Source organism: Rhinichthys klamathensis, unplaced genomic scaffold, assembly GCF_029890125.1.
Source record: "Rhinichthys klamathensis goyatoka isolate OS25496 unplaced genomic scaffold, OSU_Roscu_1.1 h1tg000523l_1, whole genome shotgun sequence".
Lineage (NCBI taxonomy): Eukaryota > Metazoa > Chordata > Actinopteri > Cypriniformes > Leuciscidae > Rhinichthys > Rhinichthys klamathensis.
This window is the reverse complement of record NW_026607002.1, coordinates 3,615,203-3,637,331: the sequence shown is the minus strand read 5'-3', so window position 1 is coordinate 3,637,331 and position 22,129 is coordinate 3,615,203. Positions and strand designations below refer to the sequence as shown.

Here is a 22,129-nt window from a genome sequence, read left to right as displayed (position 1 = left end):
TCAGCAATGCTTCTATCTATTGTTTGTGCTTCTCCTGTGTTTTGATCTGGAGATTTTGTACTCTTTCAGGAGATGTGTAACAGCGCCACCTACTGTATAACAGTGGAAACACGGCTAGCCGGTGAATTCAAGCAATGGCAGGGATAGAGTTAAAGGGATAGTTCACCCAAAAATGTAAACTCTGTCAGTGATTACTCTCCCTCATGTTGTTCAACCCCGTAAGACTGTCGTTCATCTTCGGAACACAAATTAAGATATTTGTGATTAAATCTGAGAGCTGGATCACTCCTCCATAGGCTTCTAAAGGGATCAAAACTTGCCGGCCCAGAAAAGTTATTAAAGACATCGTTCAAATAGTCCGAGTGACTACAGCGGCTCAACCTTAAATTTATCAAGTGATGAGAATACTTTTTGTGCAAAAAAAAAGAAAAAAAAAAAAGACTTTATTCAACTATTCATTTCCTTCTCTGTGGGCCTCGCGTGAGTTCATGTAGTGTAACAGCGCAGCGCTTCTGGGTTGTACGTCACACGCATCACACACATGACCAGCGTCAGCCAATAGTGAGCCTACATGTGACGTACAACCCAGAAGCGCTGCGCTGTTACACTACATGAACTAACTCGGGGTTGGAACAACATGAGGGTGAGTATTTTTGGGTAAACTATTCCTTTAAAGTCCCCCTGTAGTCAATATTTTAATCCCTTAAAGGTACAATATGCAGGATTTTTCGCCACCAGGGGTCCCTAACCTCTTACAATAACAAAGGCGTATATTAATGACGTATATTCCACATTAAGCGTAAGTATGGATCTTGTCGTCAAGCTGATGGATCTTTAATGGATGAGTGAATACAGTGATGTTTTTAACATGACTGTGGTGTGAAGCAGGGCGCGATTGCTAGACGTATACCAGCGCCACACGCAACGCAAGTCCCGCAGATATAAAGGAATAAGGACATTTCATTCTACCGAACTACACGCAAGTGCTGAATTAATACTCACACAGGTCAGTTTATTAGGGGAATTAAACTTGAGGTAACGCAGCGCTGTTTCTCTCGCTCTAACAGTTAAACTATCACACTAAATGCCATTTAAGTGTGTTGAATGTTGTTAGTTAGGTTGTTTGTTGGCTGTATGAGACTAGCAGTAAGCTAGATCAACATTAGAATAACATACAGATCATATTCTAGCATTTCATCATATTGAACTAAATAACATTGATTAGTTTTATGTACATTTGCTCACCTGTCTAATAAAGTACATGCAACACTCACGTCTCTGTCGAGTCGAAGTTAGTCGCGGACGTGGAGCTCTCGGCTTCTCGAAAGATGTTGATCTTCGTTCTAGTCCTCTTTTTGTCTCAAAGTCTGCTTGCCATGGTCTATAATGTTTAAACAAAACAACAACAGCGTGAGCGTCCTGCTAAGCATAACCCAGTTGTCCACGTCTGTCGCCATGGTTACTATGGCAGTACGAGCGGAAACTGGGGGTAACGCGGATATGACGTCATTGACTGGCGACTCCTCACCCCTGCTCACACGTCCCGTTTCCAATCGCAATTTTCTCACGATTTACAAATAGTGGGAAACATTTGGGATATTGTAAGTAATCAACAAAACAAAATATATAGGCTAACATTGGCCTAGTGGTTTTTGGATATTTTACTGCAAAAATCCTGCATATTGTACCTTTAAAGGTGACATATTATGCCCCTTTTCACAAGATGTATTAAATCTATGATGTCCCCAGAATGTGTCTGAAATTTCAGCTCAAAATACCCCCAGATCATTTATTATAGCTTGTCAAAGTTGCCCCTTTTTGGGTGTGACCAAAATCGCGCCGTTTTTGTGTGTCCCTTTAAATGCAAATGAGCTGCAGCTCCGCCCCCCTTCAGAAGAGGGCGGAGACTTTGGATACTCCAGCAAAACAAACGTGAATTTCAGTCAAATCTCAGAAATAACCCATAGCGGAGTGCAGCCTTACAGAGACTCATACATTTGTAGTTGTTGTGGAGTTAGCCTACATTGATTTATCTCATCGACTTGCATGTACTGTCATGTTTAACTTTTACACAAGTTAACAGTTCCCTGAGGTCTTTATAAGACAGCGGTGACATGTTTTAGTCAATAGTTCAGTGCTCGTCTGTGCAGCAACGACAGAACAGTTTCATGCTTTGCTCCAACTGTTGCCATTGCGTTAGAAACGGTGACACTGTTGTCGCTTGTGAAACCAAATGGCGGCGCCGCGGATGCAAACGTGCAGATTAAGGGGCGGTAATATAATAAGATCCTCTTCCTACGTCAGAACAATCACTTTTCTCGTTTTCAGGGTTGGTAGATGCACAGGGGACCCGATTATAGCACGATTATATACATGGAAAAAGTCAGATTTCCACATTTCCCCTTTAAAACTTTAAACCCTTTATGTCCCCTTTAAACACTCATTTGTGTTTTTTACATACAAACGACAACATTGTCGAAATGAGGTCGTTTACATGGATCTGAAAAAACGGCTAGAAATGCTGTTTTCTGCTGGCAGGCCAGTAGATGGCGATGTCACTTTTCATAAATAATTTTTTTTTATAGTTCATACAAAGATGAAAACGTTGTCGTTTTTAAAAACGCTGTTGTCATGTAAATGAACGGCCAAAATCCATTAAAAATGTTCAGTTTTCTGTCCTGGAAATGTATGCAAATGAATGTGTATAAATTAGCTAAGGCCTCATTTGCATATTTAACGCTTTCACCTCTAGCATTAAAAAAAAAAGTTTACAGCCACCACCAATTGATTTTTGATCATTTTCACAAAAATTTTACAGCTCCCAAAGTACTTTTATATCTGAACTTGCAATTTAACAAAAGAAAGAGCAGAGCCTCTGCTTTTTATATATATATAAAAAAAAAAAAACGTTTAATTCTAGCTTCGTGCATTCTTTTTTTTTAATCAACACTTGAATGTGGGCAAGTGTCTTAAAAAAAGCAACATTTTAAACAAAAGGCTGAAAACATTTTTTTTCAAAGACTACAACGTGCGTATGGAGCCCCTAAAGGGACCTTTGCAAAAATAATATATACAGGTGTTTCTCGTAAGCACGTGAAAGTCTGTATATTTTTATTTTTGCAATGGTCCCTTTAGGGGCTCCGTACTTAAAGGGGGGGTGAAATGCTGTTTCATGCATAGTGAGTTTTTTACACTGTTAAAGAGTTGGATTCCCATGCTAAACATGGACAAAGTTTCAAAAATGAAGTTGTAAGTTTGATGGAGTAATTCTGTTCCAAAAATACTCCTTCCGGTTTGTCACAAGTTTCGGAAAGTTTTTTTCGAATACGGGCGTGTGTGACGTCAGAGTGGCCGGAATTTCCTTATACGGGTCTTAAGGGCACTTCTCCCGGAAGGGCGCGCGCATCTGTAGCCTAGTGCGTGCGAGAGTACGCCTATGCCCATCAGAGCGCTGGGCTCGGTCGGCTGCGCTGCAATTTAAAAAAGGGCAAGACAACACTGCACAAATTTCCAAAGAACCCAGCGTTAAGGGACCAGTGGATGGATTTTGTTTTTCCAGAGCAGCAACGGAGTTGTGCAAGTGTTTTTGTTTGTTCCCTTTATTTCGACGGTAATAGTTTTATAAACAAGGCCCAGTTCAACGCCGGATTTGCAGATCGCCTAATACTTTTAAGATGGAGGAGTCCCAACGATAAAGGTTCACGGTCGTGCGTTGGAACCGCAGGCGGTGAGTAAAACTGCTTCAAATGTCTGTGAGTTGTTAACTATCGGCGTGTAAGCACAGCAAGTAAACAACATGATCACATACAGTTAATGTATATCTATGGAGCATGCGATGTATGGTGTGTGTGTGTGTTTAAATACATTTGTTTAGCTGGCCACTGTAGGTGTCAGTTTGTTTATTGTAAAAATAAATCATGTCCTCATAAACCACGAGTCTGTCTGTTTACAACACACAAATGTTATAAAACTCGCGCATGACATGGTGTTCTAAAAACACTGCGCTCAAGTTCAAATCATTTCTATTTTTTTTTTTAAAACGCTCGAGACCTTATGGTTTTCACCCATGCATTTCACTGCCCATCTCACGTTTTTGTGAGCAAAAACGCGTTCTGTATGAACGAGCCCTTAGTATTGTTTAGATCCTTGTTCTGCGTGGGATTACTATCTGATTGTTAGCCATGGTTTATTTTCGGATGTCACTCACAGCTTCCAGACGCTCTCAACGCAAAAGCTTCGCGCGCTCGTGTCGTGATTATTTAGCTCCGCCCACACGGCACGCCTCCACCCGCTCGGGTTTTTCCGGAAAGACTCGGTACAGCCTATCTTTCTTTTATAAATATAATAAAACTAAAGACTTTTTGGAGATATGAAGGATGCAATACTACTCTATAGGTACTCAAGATTAACATGAGATTGAGTGAAACTGAGTGTTTCACCCCCCCTTTAAGCAATGCTTCTATCACTTTTGCGCCCCCTCCGTATAACAGTGGAAACATGGATTGCTGAAACATTGTCAATGGCGGGGAAAGAGTTAAACACCATTTTAGAAAACTTTTAGTACAAAAAGTTTACAATTCTTAATGTAGCTAATCATGATTGAAGTATTAGATAAACATTTTACTGTTCACCTTGCCGTGAAAAACATTCATGGTTCCAAAACTTTGCAACCATGGCTTTATTCATTCTGGTTACTACAGGTACGTGGACAGTTAATGACACAGAGAAGGTACAACATGGACCACATTTCATTATTCACACAGGAAAAAAAGAAAGAAAAAAACCCAAGTGCATTTTTCCTCTTTATTCTTTAGTAACATGTTACACGCATAACAAAAAATAAACGCTCTCAAAGAAATCTGAAGTTGATTTTTTGACCTGCTTTACAGTTACAGTTCAGTTCTTTGTGTTCTTTTCTGCTTTATTTTGCCAAATATACTTGTAATGCGTTAAACTAGCTTAGGAGTTCAGGACCCTATTAAAGACTCGGGAAGCGTGTCGTTGGTCAGTTGATCTTTACAGGCACAAGGAGAGAAAATCCTTCAATGTAAACTTTTAAGAGAACAACATCACTTGTCATAAAGCCATTCCTTAAACCACATGAGGTACTAAACACACGAGAAGCTCAAGAGACGCGGCTCTGTTCAAGGCCAAGCAGAAGTTCAGTAGAAACACAAAAGCTAATCTTAATGTTCTTCAAACAGAAATGTTGGTCCAGAGATTGTCACATTTAAAGGCATGTGCGATCATTCGTTCCATACACACACACACACACACACTCATCAAATACTCACTGCGAGTGTCTTTATGACGTGAATCATGAGGATCTGAGGTGATTATTATGGCACGGGATGATTTGGCACCGGAGGACAGAAATAAAACCGTGTTAAAGGCCCGTTCACACAAAGGACGATAACTACAAGTTATCTAAATATAAAAGAATAGCAGAGTCCACACCGCATAACAATAACGACAAAGAGAAACGATATGGTTTGAATCTCTCTGTTTTTCACCAGCTGATAACCGTTAAAGACGCTGACAGCCAATCAGAATCCATCCTGCTTTAAAGGGCGCGAACATTTAAAGCTACAGACGGAAAAACTGCGGCGTGCGCTTAGAATAAGCAACGATGGACACTGATATCATTATAATAATGATCTTTTTAGTTATCATTATTGGTGTGAATGGGCCTTACGAATCAAAACATCAAACTCTAGAAACCTTATCAATAATTTTGAGCTCTAATACAGACCGTTAAATAATCATAACAATATGAATCTCACCAAACCTGTCAAGCACATGTCCAGGTCATATTTCACCCTGAACTTATATGATAAAAAAAAAACATTATATTTTGCATTACCAGTATGAAACCTATTTTTATCACAGTAATGAGAAATCAAAAGTAAAACATTTATGAAGACGTGTTTAACTGTCATTAAAATAATATCACAGTGCAAAACATCTTAATGGTTTTGAATTTAGGGTGAAATTTGACCTGGACATGTTTTTATATTCACACACAAGAAAAAACTGAAGGAAATTTATATTAATCTGGCTGTACAAGAACACATCCAAGTCCTAGTATTATTTCATGCCAAATTCTTAAAACATATTTTGCATTAAAATGAAGCCTATTATCATATTAGGACCAAGATTTCTTTGCCTATAAACAATTTCACAGTTTTAAAAAATACCTCCAAATTCTCATTACTGCAATGATAAAAAAGAAAAGAAAAAAGATGCATTTAATTGAACAACAGGATAATATGTTGTACTGCCTTTTTGCTGATTTACTGTAAACAAAAATGAAACACTGTATTATAGGAGTTATAAGAAACAGAATAAAGTCAAGCACTCACACACTTACAGTAATGAGAGTTTGACAATGTGTGAAAATAATGTCACAATGCAAAACAAACATCCTAATGCTTTTGAGTGTGGGCTGAAATATGATCTGGATGTGTTTTCAGGATATTGTCTTTCGAACACAGATGCATTAAAAAGTGTCGCTGGCCATTTCATTTCTTTCAAATCTTCAGAAGTATGGAAGCTTGTTTCTGTCACGGAATAAAAAATAAATAAGCAACTTTTTATCTCACAATTGGTTTTCTTGAAATTGCAAGTGTAGATCACAAATGTGAGATATAAACTCCCAGTTGCAAGTTATAAAGTCAGAATTGTGAGATTTTAGCCTTCTATTTCACTTTTATTAATATTTTAGTTGTCTTATATTTTTAGTTTTCGTGTTAATTGTGGTACATTTTTTTGTAATTTCATTATGTAAATGTATTATTATTTTTTAAAATGGCTATTTAGATCAAATAAAATGTTATTTTTGTTAATTTTAGTGCTTAAACTAAACTCAAATTCTTTAAGTTTTCAACTAATATTTACATTTTATTTCATCTTTATTTAATAGTTTTAGTTAATGATAATAACCCTGGAGATATAAACTTTATAGATTTTTTTTTTTTTTTGATTCTGTGGTGAAAACAATCTTCCATACAGAAGTGTGTTAGAGCCGCTCACAAACACATATATAAACACACCATAATTATTTGTTTGCATCAATCTCTACGTTCTACCGTTCGGTAACTCTCATGTGAACACAATCTAAAAAATTCAATCTGCAATCCTCCAGAGGTCTGTGGGTGATCGAGCTCCAGTCGTTTAATAACACGAGTCATGTTAAAAACCCAGGTGTGGTTGTGTGAGAGACGTCTAAAGCCGCGAGTGAACCTACTGTTGGCCGCATGCACAGACACGCATCATCACGAGACACGACAGCATCTCAAACACTCAATAAAACGATGGACATTCAGAAGCTGAAGCGTCTCTTTGGCCTGTAGACATGCACAGGCTTCATCCACCAAAGACCCACTCCGGCAGGCAGTGTAATAGTGTTTGGCACAAACCGTTTCTAGACCGTTCTACAGGCGTGATCACGGTTCATATGACCCATATATGAATGCAGAAAACAGATGCTGTATATATTTTTGTATGTACATTCATTTAGATGTCCAATTGAGATTATGGTGCATAATATCTTAGCTTTCGCCACATCAGGATTTGGGATTTTCTGACATAAGATCAAAAGATCAACTGGTCAATCGTTTTCAATGATTAAGATTTCTTTTAACGCTTTTGAAAGAGTCTCTTCTGCTCACCAAAGCTGCATTATTTCATCAAAAATATGAAATATTTTTTAAAAATTTTAAATAGCTGTGAATATTTAGTAAAGTGTAATTTATTTCTGTGATCAAAGCTGAACGTTCAGCATCATTACTCCAGTCTTCGGTGTCACATGATCCTTCAGAAATCACTCTAATATGATGATTTGATGATCAAGAAACATTTATGATTATTATCAATGTTGAAAACTGTTCATATTTTTGTGGAAACCGTGATACACTACCATTCAAAAGGTTGGGGTAAGGATACTTTTATTAAGTGAGGTCGCATTAAATTGATCAAAAGTGAATCCTGAAAAATGTTCAACTGATAATAATCATAAATATGTTAATGAGCATCAAATCATCATATTACAGTGATTTGTGAAGGATCATGTGACACTGACGACTGGAGTAATGATGCTGAAAATCACAGGAATAAATTACACTTTACTATATATTCACATAGAAAACAGCCGATTTAAACTATACTAATATTTCACAGTTTTTACTGGATTTCTGATCAAATAAACGCCGTCTTGCTGAGAATAAGAGACTCGTTAATTATTCAAAACTTGAGATGCATTTGCAAATAGTTTATTAAGTTATCCGGGATCAATTTGTCAGGGTTTGTTAAAGATCACGAGGCAGTACGACAGCTCTCACAAACTCTCCGATGAGAAATACACATGTCCACACACACACACACACACACACATGTAATACAGTGGGTCAGACGGGGCGTGCGAGATGCCGGCGCTCTGAGACGGTCCGCTAGAGGAAGGCCACTGCCTGCGTCTTTAACATGCACATTTCTTCTCGTTGGCCGGCGCAGCGTCCAGTTTGCTGGTGCCGTCCGTGTTGTGTGTGTCGGCCGCGGGTTTGTCCACACACTGCTCCATCCTCTTCATCACCAGGTCCAGTAGCGTGACCACGGCCTTGTCCACCTCCGCACCGGTGGCCGCACTCGTCTCGAAGTAGGGAATGCTGGGAGGAGGAGACGATGCAAACACAAACACACATCAGAGATGAAGCTGGACTCTCTCTCACACACACACACACACACACACACACACATGGAAAGTGACAGTGATTCTCCTGTGTCTATTAAACCTTTGATAAAATCACAGCGAACATTCAGATCCTGAGAGAGCCGTTGTCATGTGTAGATATGAATCAGCTTCACAAACAGTCTTTTCAACCACACAGTTTCATTATTTCTGGCTCACAATCATTCAGAGTAAATTGCCTTTTGAAAGTAACTTGACGCAACAAGTGACTGTTAAAGAATGTGTGAGTCATTGAATCATTCAAATGTCTATTTGAGCGAGTCATTGATTCATTCAAATGTCTATACGAGAGAGTCATTGAATCATTTAAATGTGTATATGAGCGAGTCATTGAATCATTCAAATGGCTATATGAGCGAGCCATTGAACAAATGTCTATATGAGTGAGTCGTTGAATCATTCAAATGTCTATATTAGCGAGCCATTGAATCATTCAAATGTCTATATGAGCGAGTCATTGAATCATTCAAATGTCTATATGAGCGAGTCATTGAATCATTCAAATGTCTATATGAGCGAGTTATTGAATCATTCAAATGTCTATTGAAAGTAACTTGAAATGTGTTCTAATTTGACTAAAAAGTGACTAAAAATGTGTTCGTCTTTGAATCATTCATTCATTCATGAGATTTTTAAATATTGTATACAATGTTGTATACACTCACCTAAAGGATTATTAGGAACACCATACTAATACTGTGTTTGACCCCCCCCCCCCCCCTTCGCCTTCAGAACTGCCTTAATTCTACGTGGCATTGATTCAACAAGGTGCAGAAAGCATTCTTTAAAAATGTTGGCCCATATTGATAGGATTGCATCTTGCAGTTGATGGAGATTTGTGGGATGCACATCCAGGGCACGAAGCTCCCGTTCCACCACATCCCAAAGATGCTCTATTGGGTTGAGATCTGGTGACTGTGGGGGCCATTTTAGTACAGTGAACTCATTGTCATGTTCAAGAAACCAATTTGAAATGATTCGAGCTTTGTGACATGGTGCATTATCCTGCTGGAAGTAGCCATCAGAGGATGGGTACATGGTGGCCATAAAGGGATGGACATGGTCAGAAACAATGCTCAGGTAGGCCGTGGCATTTAAACGATGCCCAATTGGCACTAAGGGGCCTAAAGTGTGCCAAGAAAACATCCCCCACACCATTACACCACCACCACCAGCCTGCACAGTGGTTACAAGGCATGATGGTTCCATGTTCTCATTCTGTTTACGCCAAATTCTGACTCTACCATCTGAATGTCTCAACAGAAATCGAGACTCATCAGACCAGGCAACATTTTTCCAGTCTTCAACTGTCCAATTTTGGTGAGCTCTTGCAAATTGTAGCCTCTTTTTCCTATTTGTAGTGGACATGAGTGGTACCCGGTGGAGTCTTCTGCTGTTGTAGCCCATCCGCCTCAAGGTTGTGCGTGTTGTGGCTTCACAAATGCTTTGCTGCATACCTCGGTTGTAACGAGTGGTTATTTCAGTCAAAGTTGCTCTTCTATCAGCTTGAATCAGTCGCCCCATTCTCCTCTGACCTCTAGCATCAACAAGGCATTTTCGCCCACAGGACTGCCGCATACTGGATGTTTTTCCCTTTTCACACCATTCTTTGTAAACCCTAGAAATGGTTGTGCGTGAAAATCCCAGTAACTGAGCAGATTGTGAAATACTCAGACCGGCCCGTCTGGCACCAACAACCATGCCACGCTCAAAATTGCTTAAATCACCTTTCTTTCCCATTCTGACATTCAGTTTGGAGTTCAGGAGATTGTCTTGACCAGGACCACACCCCTAAATGCACTGAAGCAACTGCCATGTGATTGGTTGATTAGATAATTGCATTAATGAGAAATTGAACAGGTGTTCCTAATAATCCTTTAGGTGAGTGTATTTGTACAGTATATTGTATGATTTACTTGTATATAATAAATACAAGTAAATCAAAACATTGTGATGTAGGAAAGATACAATAATAATAATATATAATAAGTAAATACATATGATGTACATATAATTGCAGAAATCACAATAATTTGTATTTTACTATTAATATTTATGCACAAAATTTTTTTTTAATGCATTTTCTTGGCAAATGCTTTCATTCAAAGTGACTTACATTGTGCTGAAGTTACACAGTTCAGTACCTGGGAATCAAACCCATGAGCTTGGCGTTGTATTCGCACCATGATATACTGCTTGAGCTACATTAATGATATAATAATAATCATCAATATTTAGTATTCATTTCTATCTGGCCAAGCAGAAGAAAACTCTCCAGGAGGACCGATTCAAGAGCGATCAGAGACTGAACTCACCCGTACTTGTCCGCGAGTTCTTTTGCTTGTTTCTCCTGAACTTCTCTCTGGTCGGACAGATCGGCTTTATTACCCACAAGAACAATATCTGGATTCTCACAGTACGCGTTAGCCTGGAGCTGACCTACACACACACACACACACACACACAGTACAGCAGTTTTACAGTCACTGTTTCAGGTTTTAGTGTAAATGAAACAGAATCATTTGTTAGAATCAACAGCAGATCAAAAGAGCCGAAATGATCGGAAAAACAAAGTCATAATGGAGTCAATAACCAGTTCTGACAAAATTTGTGTACAAGAAGAATAAAAAGGAGGAGTGATTATAGTCAGTTATAGGAGTGATTATAGTCAGTTATAGGAGTGATTATAGTCAGCTATAGGAGTGATTATAGTCAGTTATAGGAGTGATTATAGTCAGCTATAGGAGTGATTATAGTCAGTTATAGGGTGATTATAGTCAGTTATAGGAGTGATTATAGTCAGTTATAGGAGTGATTATAGTCAGCTATAGGAGTGATTATAGTCAGTTATAGGAGTGATTATAGTCAGCTATAGGAGTGATTATAGTCAGTTATAGGAGTGATTATAGTCAGTTATAGGAGTGATTATAGTCAGTTATAGGAGTGATTATAGTCAGCTATAGGAGTGAATATAGTCAGTTATAGGAGTGATTATAGTCAGCTATAGGAGTGATTATAGTCAGTTATAGGAGTGATTATAGTCAGTTATAGGAGTGATTATAGTCAGCTATAGGAGTGATTATAGTCAGTTATAGGAGTGATTATAGTCAGCTATAGGAGTGATTATAGTCAGTTATAGGAGTGATTATAGTCAGCTATAGGAGTGATTATAGTCAGTTATAGGAGTGATTATAGTCAGTTATAGGAGTGATTATAGTCAGTTATAGGAGTGATTATAGTCAGTATAGGAGTGATTATAGTCAGTTATAGGAGTGATTATAGTCAGTTATAGGAGTGATTATAGTTAGTTATAGGAGTGATTATAGTCAGTTATAGGAGTGATTATAGTCAGTTATAGGAGTGATTATAGTCCGTTATAGGAGTGATTATAGTCCGTTATAGGAGTGATTATAGTTAGTTATAGGAGTGATTATAGTTAGTTATAGGAGTGATTATAGTCAGTTATAGGAGTGATTATAGTCAGTTATAGGAGTGAATTATAGTCAGTTATAGGAGTGATTATAGTCAGTTATAGGAGTGATTATAGTCAGTTATAGGAGTGATTATAGTCAGCTATAGGAGTGATTATAGTCAGTTATAGGAGTGATTATAGTCAGTTATAGGAGTGATTATAGTCAGTTATAGGAGTGATTATAGTCAGTTATAGGAGTGATTATAGTCAGTTATAGGAGTGATTATAGTCAGTTACAGGAGTGATTATAGTCAGTTATAGGAGTGATTATAGTCAGTTATAGGCGTGATTATAGTCAGTTATAGGCGTGATTATAGTCAGTTAAGAGAGTGATTATAGTCAGTTATAGGAGTGATTATAGTCAGTTATAGGAGTGATTATAGTCAGTTATAGGCGTGATTATAGTCAGTTAGGAGTGATTATAGTCAGTTATAGGAGTGATTATAGTCAGTTATAGGAGTGATTATAGTCAGTTATAGGAGTGATTATAGTCAGTTATAGGAGTGATTATAGTCAGTTATAGGAGTGATTATAGTCAGTTATAGGAGTGATTATAGTCAGTTATAGGAGTGATTATAGTCAGTTATAGGAGTGATTATAGTCAGTTATAGGAGTGATTATAGTCAGTATAGGAGTGATTATAGTCAGTTATAGAGTGATTATAGTCAGTTATAGGAGTGATTATAGTCAGTTATAGGAGTGATTATAGTCAGTTATAGGAGTGATTATAGTCAGCTATAGGAGTGATTATAGTCAGTTATAGGAGTGATTATAGTCAGCTATAGGAGTGATTATAGTCAGTTATAGGAGTGATTATAGTCAGTTATAGGAGGATTATAGTCAGCTATAGGAGTGATTATAGTCAGTATAGGAGTGATTATAGTCAGTTATAGGAGTGATTATAGTCAGTTATAGGAGTGATTATAGTCAGTTATAGGAGTGATTATAGTCAGTTATAGGAGTGATTATAGTCAGCTATAGGAGTGATTATAGTCAGCTATAGGAGTGATTATAGTCAGTTATAGGAGTGATTATAGTCAGTTATAGAGTGATTATAGTCAGTTATAGGAGTGATTATAGTCAGTTATAGGAGTGATTATAGTCAGTTATAGGAGTGATTATAGTCAGTTATAGGAGTGATTATAGTCAGTTATAGGAGTGATTATAGTCAGTTATAGGAGTGATTATAGTCAGTTATAGGAGTGATTATAGTCAGTTATAGGCGTGATTATAGTCAGTTATAGGAGTGATTATAGTCAGTTATAGGAGTGATTATAGTCAAGTTATAGGAGTGATTATAGTCAGTTATAGGCGTGATTATAGTCAGTTAGGAGTGATTATAGTCAGTTATAGGAGTGGATTATAGTCAGTTATAGGAGTGATTATTAGTCAGTTATAGGAGTGATTATAGTCAGTTATAGGAGTGATTATAGTCAGTTATAGGAGTGATTATAGTCAGTTATAGGAGTGATTATAGTCAGTTATAGGAGTGATTATAGTCAGTTATAGGAGTGATTATAGTCAGTTATAGGAGTGATTATAGTCAGTTATAGGAGTGATTATAGTCAGTTATAGAGTGATTATAGTCAGTTATAGGAGTGATTATAGTCAGTTATAGGAGTGATTATAGTCAGTTATAGGAGTGATTATAGTCAGCTAAGGAGTGATTATAGTCAGTTATAGGAGTGATATAGTCAGCTATAGGAGTGATTATAGTCAGCTATAGGAGTGATTATAGTCAGTTATAGGAGTGATTATAGTCAGTTATAGGAGTGATTATAGTCAGTTATAGGAGTGATTATAGTCAGTTATAGGAGTGATTATAGTCAGTTATAGGAGTGATTATAGTCAGTTATAGGAGTGATTATAGTCAGTTATAGGAGTGATTATAGTCAGTTATAGGAGTGATTATAGTCAGTTATAGGAGTGATTATAGTCAGTTATAGGAGTGATTATAGTCAGTTATAGGAGTGATTATAGTCAGTTATAGGAGTGATTATAGTCAGTTATAGGAGTGATTATAGTCAGTTATAGGAGTGATTATAGTCAGTTATAGGAGTGATTATAGTCAGTTATAGGAGTGATTATAGTCAGTTATAGGCGTGATTATAGTCAGTTAGGAGTGATTATAGTCAGTTATAGGAGTGATTATAGTCAGTTATAGGAGTGATTATAGTCAGTTATAGGAGTGATTATAGTCAGTGATTATAGTCAGTTATAGGAGTGATTATAGTCAGTGATTATAGTCAGTTATAGGAGTGATTATAGTCAGCTATAGGAGTGATTATAGTCAGTTATAGGAGTGATTATAGTCAGTTATAGGAGTGATTATAGTCAGTTATAGGAGTAATTCTTGCAGGCTCTATAACGAGCAAACCCACACAGTTCTGCTAATCTGGCTATCGACGGCTAGTTGAGAGACGTACTCATCCAGTTCCTGACGTTGAGGAAACTCTGTTGGCTCGTCAGGTCGAACATGAGCAGGAATCCCATCGCGTCTCTGAAGAACGCTGTGGTTAAACTCCTGAACCTGTCGAGAACACAGGAACATTCAGTCACACTCGACTGCAATACTCAAGTACAAATGTTTTATTTGCTGATTATTGATTAAAATGATTGGGTTTGGGTTTACACTACAGGTGAAACTCAGAAAAATTGGAATATCGTGCAAAAGTTAATTTATTTCAATAAATAAATACAGTACCAAAGTGAGTAGGGTGGATTTTGTTTAAATTTAACTTCATATTTAATAACTAAATGGGATCTTTATATATGAAATATCTAAAAATAAATATAAGTCTGGCTGCCAGAGCCGGAGATGAAGTCGAGACGGGAAAGTGAGACGCGAAGAGCTTTCGCTGATGATGAATATGAAGAACTCAAACCTCTCCTGTCCCGCCGTGTCCCAAAGCTGCAGGTGAACCTTAAACGTCTTCCCTGTCGTTCCATTGGGGCTGTTCGTCGTATACACCTGGAGACACACACACACACAACCAAACCTGATCAACATCTCACACAGGGAACAGTGTGAAGGAGCATCAGAGATCAGCAGACAGAACCCTACCTGACACATACAGTTCAGAACACACACACACACACACATGCACTCTCTCACACACATGCACTCTCTCTCACACACACACACACAAACGCACGCACGCACGCACATGCACTCTCTCTCTCACACACACACACACACACACACGCACTCTCTCACACACACACACACGCACGCACGCACATGCACTCTCTCTCACACACACACACACACGCACGCACACTCTCACACACACACACACACATGCACTCTCTCACACCACACACACACACGCACTCTCTCACACACACACACACACACGCACATGTACTCTCTCACACACACGCACTCTCTCACACACACACACACACACACACACACGCACTCACACACACATGCACACTCTCACACACACATGCACTCTCACACACACATGCACTCTCAACACACACATACGCACGCACTCTCCACACACACACGCACTCTCTCACACACACATGCACTCTCACACACACACATACGCACGCACTCTCACACACACTCTCTCACACACACATGCACTCTCACACACACTCTCTCACACACACATGCACTCTCACACACACATGCACTCTCACACACACATGCACTCTTACACACACATGCTCTCTCACACACACGCACTCTCACACACCACGCACTCTCACACACACACACAACGAACTTCTCAAGCATCAGATTCCTGCTGAACTTCTGTTCAGTTTAGCTCAGATGGACGCTGTTATTGATCTGCGGAGCCGCAGTGCATGCTGGGATAGATGCTTTCATCGCACTGTCTTCCTGCCCACTTCATCTATGACATTTAAAGAGGCTCGGAGATACTGTGAACTGAAGAAGATCATAAAACACCCGAAATACATCAGGATTGTGTCTAGCACTAGATTATCGTGTGCATTCACAGAGGAAACGCAGTGTGTGAGGAGTCCGTGTTTATTGATGATCAGTAAAACATCACCAAAATATGGTTCATTACGTTTATAATGTTGGAGAACATGGAGGATTAATCATGGGAAATCTGGAGAATAAAATGGATGAGTGAGTGAGTGATATTGTGTGTGTGACTGTGTGTGACTGCGTGTGTGTGAGAGAGAGAGGAGAGAGAGAGAGAGAGAGAGAGAGAGAGAGAGAGAGAGAGAGAGAGAGAGAGAGTGTGTGTGTATGAGTTTGTGTGTGTGTGAGAGAGAGAGTGTGTGTGTGTGTGTGTGTGAGAGTGAGTGAGTGAGTGAGTGAGTGAGTGAGTGAGTGAGAGAGAGAGAGAGAGAGAGAGAGTGTGTGTGTGTGACTGCGTGTATGAGTTTGTGTGTGTGTGTGAGAGAGAGAGAGAGTGTGTGTGAGTTTGTGTGTGTCTGAGAGAGAGAGAGAGTGAGAGAGAGAGAGAGAGAGGAGAGAGAGAGTGTGTGTGTGTGTGTGTGTGCGTTTGTGTGTGTGTGTGAGAGAGTGTGTGAGAGAGAGTCTTGACAATCTGAACTCTGATGATTCATACAAGTGAGTGTGTTTGAGAAGCTCAGGCCTCATTCTCATTATCGATCTTTTCCAGATCGGCTCATATCAGACTCGTTCAGTGGGTGGAAGTGTGTGTGTGTGTGTGTGTGGTCTTATGTTAATGTGAGTCATGTACATTCATATAATCCAGACACTGAAACCCTCCAAACTCTGTCAAAGTGAAATTGTTGCGTTCTTCTAAACTGTCAAACTGCACTTCCTAACGCAAGCGCTGCAGTCGTGGACCGTTACACACACACACACACACACATCTGTTTTAGAAGTCGCTTCGCTAATGAAATAAAGACGAAATAAAATATATATTAGAATAAAACCTTAAAAAACTTGAATAAAAAACTGAAATGTAGCAACTAACTGAAATTAAATAAGTTGAAGTATTAAAATTACGATTCTAAACGCTGACTCTCCAACTCATTTGAATTAGTATTCATAAAGCACTTCATAAAACATTTTTCAGACATTCAATTTCATATATTCATTTTTTATTGTTCTGAATCGATCCAAAACGCTGACTCACCAAATCACTACCCATAATCCTTCATGAAGCATTTTTCATACATTCAATTTCATAAATTAATTTAATTGTTCTTTTGATGAATTGCAAAAAAAAAAACTGTTAAGAGTGATATTTACACCTTTTAATCAGTTCAAACTTCACTGAATCAGTTCAAACTTCACTGAATCGATAAAAAAAAACTGAATCACCAACTCATATGAAATTGAATGTATGAAAAATGCTTCATGAAGGATTTTTGGTAGTGACTCGAGGGAGTTGGTGAGTCATCGTTTGAATCGATTCAGTGAAGTTTGAACTGATTCAGTGAAGTTTGAACTGATTCAGTGAAGTTTGAACTGATTCAGTGAAGTTTGAACTGATTCAAAGGTGTAAATATCACTCTAACAGCTTTTTTTTTGCAATTCATCAAAAGAACAATAAAAATTAATTTATGAAATTGAATGTATGAAAAATGCTTCATGAAGGATTTTGGATAGTGACCGTCTCTCTCTCTCTCTCCGTGTTTTTGTCTAAAATAGCTTAAAAGATTGAAGGGAGAGGTTTTCTTTTATTCATTTATATTATATTTATATATACTTGGTTCATTGTTATTTATAAATGCATTAATAGAACAAAAACAAATTTTAATATATGAAATTGAATGTATGAAAAATGCTTCATGAAGGATTTTGAGTAGTGATTCAAATATTAAATTTTTTTTTGTTCCATTAAAGGTGCTCTATGGAACTTTTCTTCTAAATGAATCCTTTTTTTATTGCCTGTGTGTGAAGGGGTTGTAATCACACATTACAATGATCCACTTGTCGGGTTTTGCTATTACCTCTGAAGGCCAGTATTCATATTTCTATATGAAGTCTCCGGGTCGGATTTTCTGCGAAAGCCATCGGATGTGTCGTGCATGCGCGCCTCCAAAACTCTCTCCTTCTTATATACAGTCTATGCGACGGCACTGCAGCTGACGACATGGAGTCTGATAACCACCAACAAACCACCTGCCTCCAGCACAACACACACTCCAACACAAACTCCACATTAATATACAAAACTAAAAACAAAAATGTATCTGCTGAAGCTCGTCAGGCAAACGTGAATCGGATCGACTTAGGACGAAAACACGGATCAACATCGGCAGAGCGTTTGAATTATGGAGAGACCTCCGCAATTTTTATTCTGATAAATGACAAGTTTTCAGATATGCTGAAATAAATAATGGTAAACTGTAATGAAATATCAAGATAAACTACAACATATATGAGACATGAAATGAATACAAAAGACTGTTCCAGGATAACAAAAAGTAGGTGCTTTAGGATGTAACTTTGATTTATGTACTAGATCTACTGTCTTAACGTCACTCATCCCACTACTATCATATTGCATAATAAACATTTCCGACACGTTCAGTACAGTAATGTTACTTCCTACTGTCTTACTGTTACACTGACATTGTTCAATCTAGTTCACTAACCGTTTTCGTTATCATATTATACATTCACCTATGGTGACATTGCTGATTGTGAAAGATACACGAATAGTTCGTGAAATGCCTTATGCTAGATAACACCACATGGTCGGCTAAATGCAGTCAATGTAACGTTATCATGGTACGAGCATGGAGCATTAGCTCAACGTCAAGCTGATGAAAGTAGCCTATTATTGTAACGTTGCCAGTGGGAGTTTACATGAGTTTCCAGCATGTTGTGTGATGCTTTCTCCGGTGTGTGTAAAGTCTCAGTGTGGCCGGTACCATGAGTGATCGCTCTTGTGTTCGAGCACGAGCGCTCTTGTAAAAATTGGTTGCAATCTGAAACATCACCGATAGAGGCCGCTAAAAATACATATAGCACCTTTAATGCATTTATAAATAACAATGAACCATTTTAAGCCATTTTAGACAAAAACAGAGAGAGAGAGAGAGAGAGAGAGAGAGAGAGAGACAGTCACTAGCCAAAATCCCTCATGAAGCATTTTTCATACATCGAATTTCATATATTATTATTTTTTTATATTACCTGCATTTACACATGAAAATGATCTAAGTATATATAGACATAATGTAAATGAATAAAAGAAAACCTCTCCCTTCAGTCTTTTAAGCCATTTTACACAAAAACAACAAGAGAGAGAGAGAGAGAGAGAGAGAGAGAGAGAGTGAGAGAGAGAAGAGAGAGAGCGAGAGAGAGAGAGAGACGGAGCGAGAGAGAGAGAGACGGAGCGAGAGAGAGAGAGAGAGAGAGAAAGAGAGAGAGAGAGACGGAGCGAGATAGAGAGAGAGAGAGCGAGAGACGGAGAGAGAGAGAGAGAGAGAGAGAGAGACGGAGCGAGAGAGAGAGAGAGAGAGAGAGAGAAGAGAGAGAGAGACGAGAGAGAGAGTGCGATGAGAGAGAGAGAGAGAGAGAGAGAGCGAGAGAGAGAGAGAGAGACGGAGAGAGAGAGAGAGAGGGAGAGAGAGAGAGACGGAGCGAGAGAGAGAGACGGAGCGAGAGAGAGAGAGCGCGAGCGAGAGAGAGAGAGAGAGAGAGAGAGAGAGAGACGGAGCGAGAGAGAGAGAGCGCGAGCGAGAGAGAGAGAGCTCTAGAGAGAGAGAGAGAGAGCTGTAGTCTTCACAGATCTCTTGAAAGCTTCATAAGACAACGTCAGCATCTCAGTGAACGCCTGAACTCATCGCTCCCGCAGGCGCAGCTTCAGTGCAGTGAGAGAGGAGCTGGAGTGTGTGTGAAGTCCATTGTGTGCGGCTCTTCACACTTTATGATCCGCAGCAATAACTTTATCACCCTCTCACACACACACACACACAGACTTATGAGCCAATTACATGAGGATGGAGGGTCGACCTCACAGGACAGATCAAAGCTCATAACTCACGGGTCGTGAAACCCTCATCCGGTCTAAACACACACACACACACACACACTGCGGCGCGCGGACACTAACCACTCTCTTTTCCCTGAAATCGATGCCACCGGTGGTGATAAACTTGGGGTTGAACTTGTTGTCGGGTGTAGCGGTAGAGGAAGGTGGTCTTGCCCACTCCGGAGTCTCCCAGAGCCAGGAGTTTGATCAGATAGTCGTAATCTCCATCGGTCATAGTGCTGCTGGAGCTGAACCTGCCACACACACACACACAACACACACAGTCTGAGTCACGTGTTCATATCAGTCAATGCAACACACAGTCTCAGGGTGTCTACAGATATAAACAAGTTACATTTAAGACTTTTTTAAGACCTTTTTAATGCCACTTTGAATTAAATCTAAGACCAAACCTGTGATGGAAACATTATATTACATACATACACTACCGTTCAAAGTTTGGGGTCGGTACGATTTTAAATACTTTTAAAAGAATTCTCTTACCATGGCTGCGCTTATTTGATTAAAAATACAACAAAAATCAGTTATAGTATTAAATATTATTCCAGTGTAAATCAGCTGTTTTCTGTGTGAATATATAGTAAAGTGTAATTTATTCCTGTGATCAAAGCTGAATTTTCAGCATCACCAGTGTCAGTGTCTCAGTGTCACATGATCCTTCACAAATCAGTATAATATGAGGATTTGATGCTCAAGAAACATTTATTATTATTATCAATGTTGAAACAGTTGTTGGTCTGTCAGTTGTACAGTTTTTTTGTTTTTTTTAGGATTCTTTGATGAATAGGAAGTTCAAAAGAACAGCATTTGTTTGAAATAGAATCTTTTGTAACATTATAAATGTCTTTACTGTCCTTGATAAATAAAAGTATTGATTTCTTTCCTCCAAAAAATAAAAATAAAATTCTCACTGACCCCAAACTTTTTGAACGGTAGTGTATATGTTATAATTTAAGTAATTTAATATTAACTACTTGTTTATTGAACTAAAATGTTACACCCACACACACACACACACACACACACACACACACACACACACACTACACACACACACACACACAGCAGGAAATATCACAACAACCAAAATATTTATGCAATAACACCTAAACTGACTTCAAAACACAGATAAATAACAGACAAACTTTGACACTAAATAAATTACATATTCAATAATTGATAAAAAAAAGCAATAATAAAAACATACAATTGAGCATTACAGTTTCTATTTTAAGATAACAACATGCTTGTGCTCTCTCCCTCTCTCTCTCTCTCTCTCTCCCTCTATATATATACACTCACCGGCCACTTTATTAGGTACACCTGTCCAACTGCTCGTTAACACTTAATTTCTAAGCAGCCAATCACATGGCGGCAACTCAGTGCATTTAGGCATGTAGACATGGTCAAGACAAATCTCCTGCAGTTCAAACCGAGCATCAGTATGGGGAAGAAAGGTGATTTGAGTGGACTTTGAACGTGGCATGATTGTTGGTGCCAGAAGGGCTGGTCTGAGTATTTCAGAAACTGCTAATCTACTGGGATTTTCACGCACAACCATCTCTAGGGTTTACAGAGAATGGTCCGAAAAAGAAAAAACATCCAGTGAGCGGCAGTTCTGTGGGCGAAATGCCTTGTTGATGCCAGGAGGTCAGAGGAGAATGGCCAGACTGGTTCGAGCTGATAGAAGGGCAACAGTGACTGAAATAACCACTCGTTACAACCGAGGTATGCAGCAAAGCATTTGTGAAGCACAACACGCACAACCTTGAGGCGGATGGGCTACAACAGCAGAAGACTCCACCGGGTACCACTCATCTCCACTACAAATAGGAAAAAGAGGCTACAATTTGCAAGAGCTCACCAAAATTGAACAGTTGAAGACTGGAAAAATGTTGCCTGGTCTGATGAGTCTCGATTTCTGTTGAGACATTCAGATGTTAG

The 22,129-nt window shown here is 38.7% G+C and overlaps 1 protein-coding gene across 1 annotated transcript; it reads right to left on the bottom strand.

Moving 5' to 3' along the window:
• Positions 1 to 8,237: 8,237 nt before the first annotated feature.
• On the bottom strand, positions 8,238 to 20,416 carry rab27b (RAB27B, member RAS oncogene family). The gene is given in 6 exon segments (XM_056238525.1): positions 8,238 to 8,660; positions 11,059 to 11,182; positions 14,642 to 14,745; positions 15,101 to 15,186; positions 20,246 to 20,308; positions 20,310 to 20,416. Coding segments are annotated over 6 exon segments (654 nt in total). The 5' UTR covers positions 20,400 to 20,416; the 3' UTR covers positions 8,238 to 8,473.
• Positions 20,417 to 22,129: the final 1,713 nt, after the last annotated feature.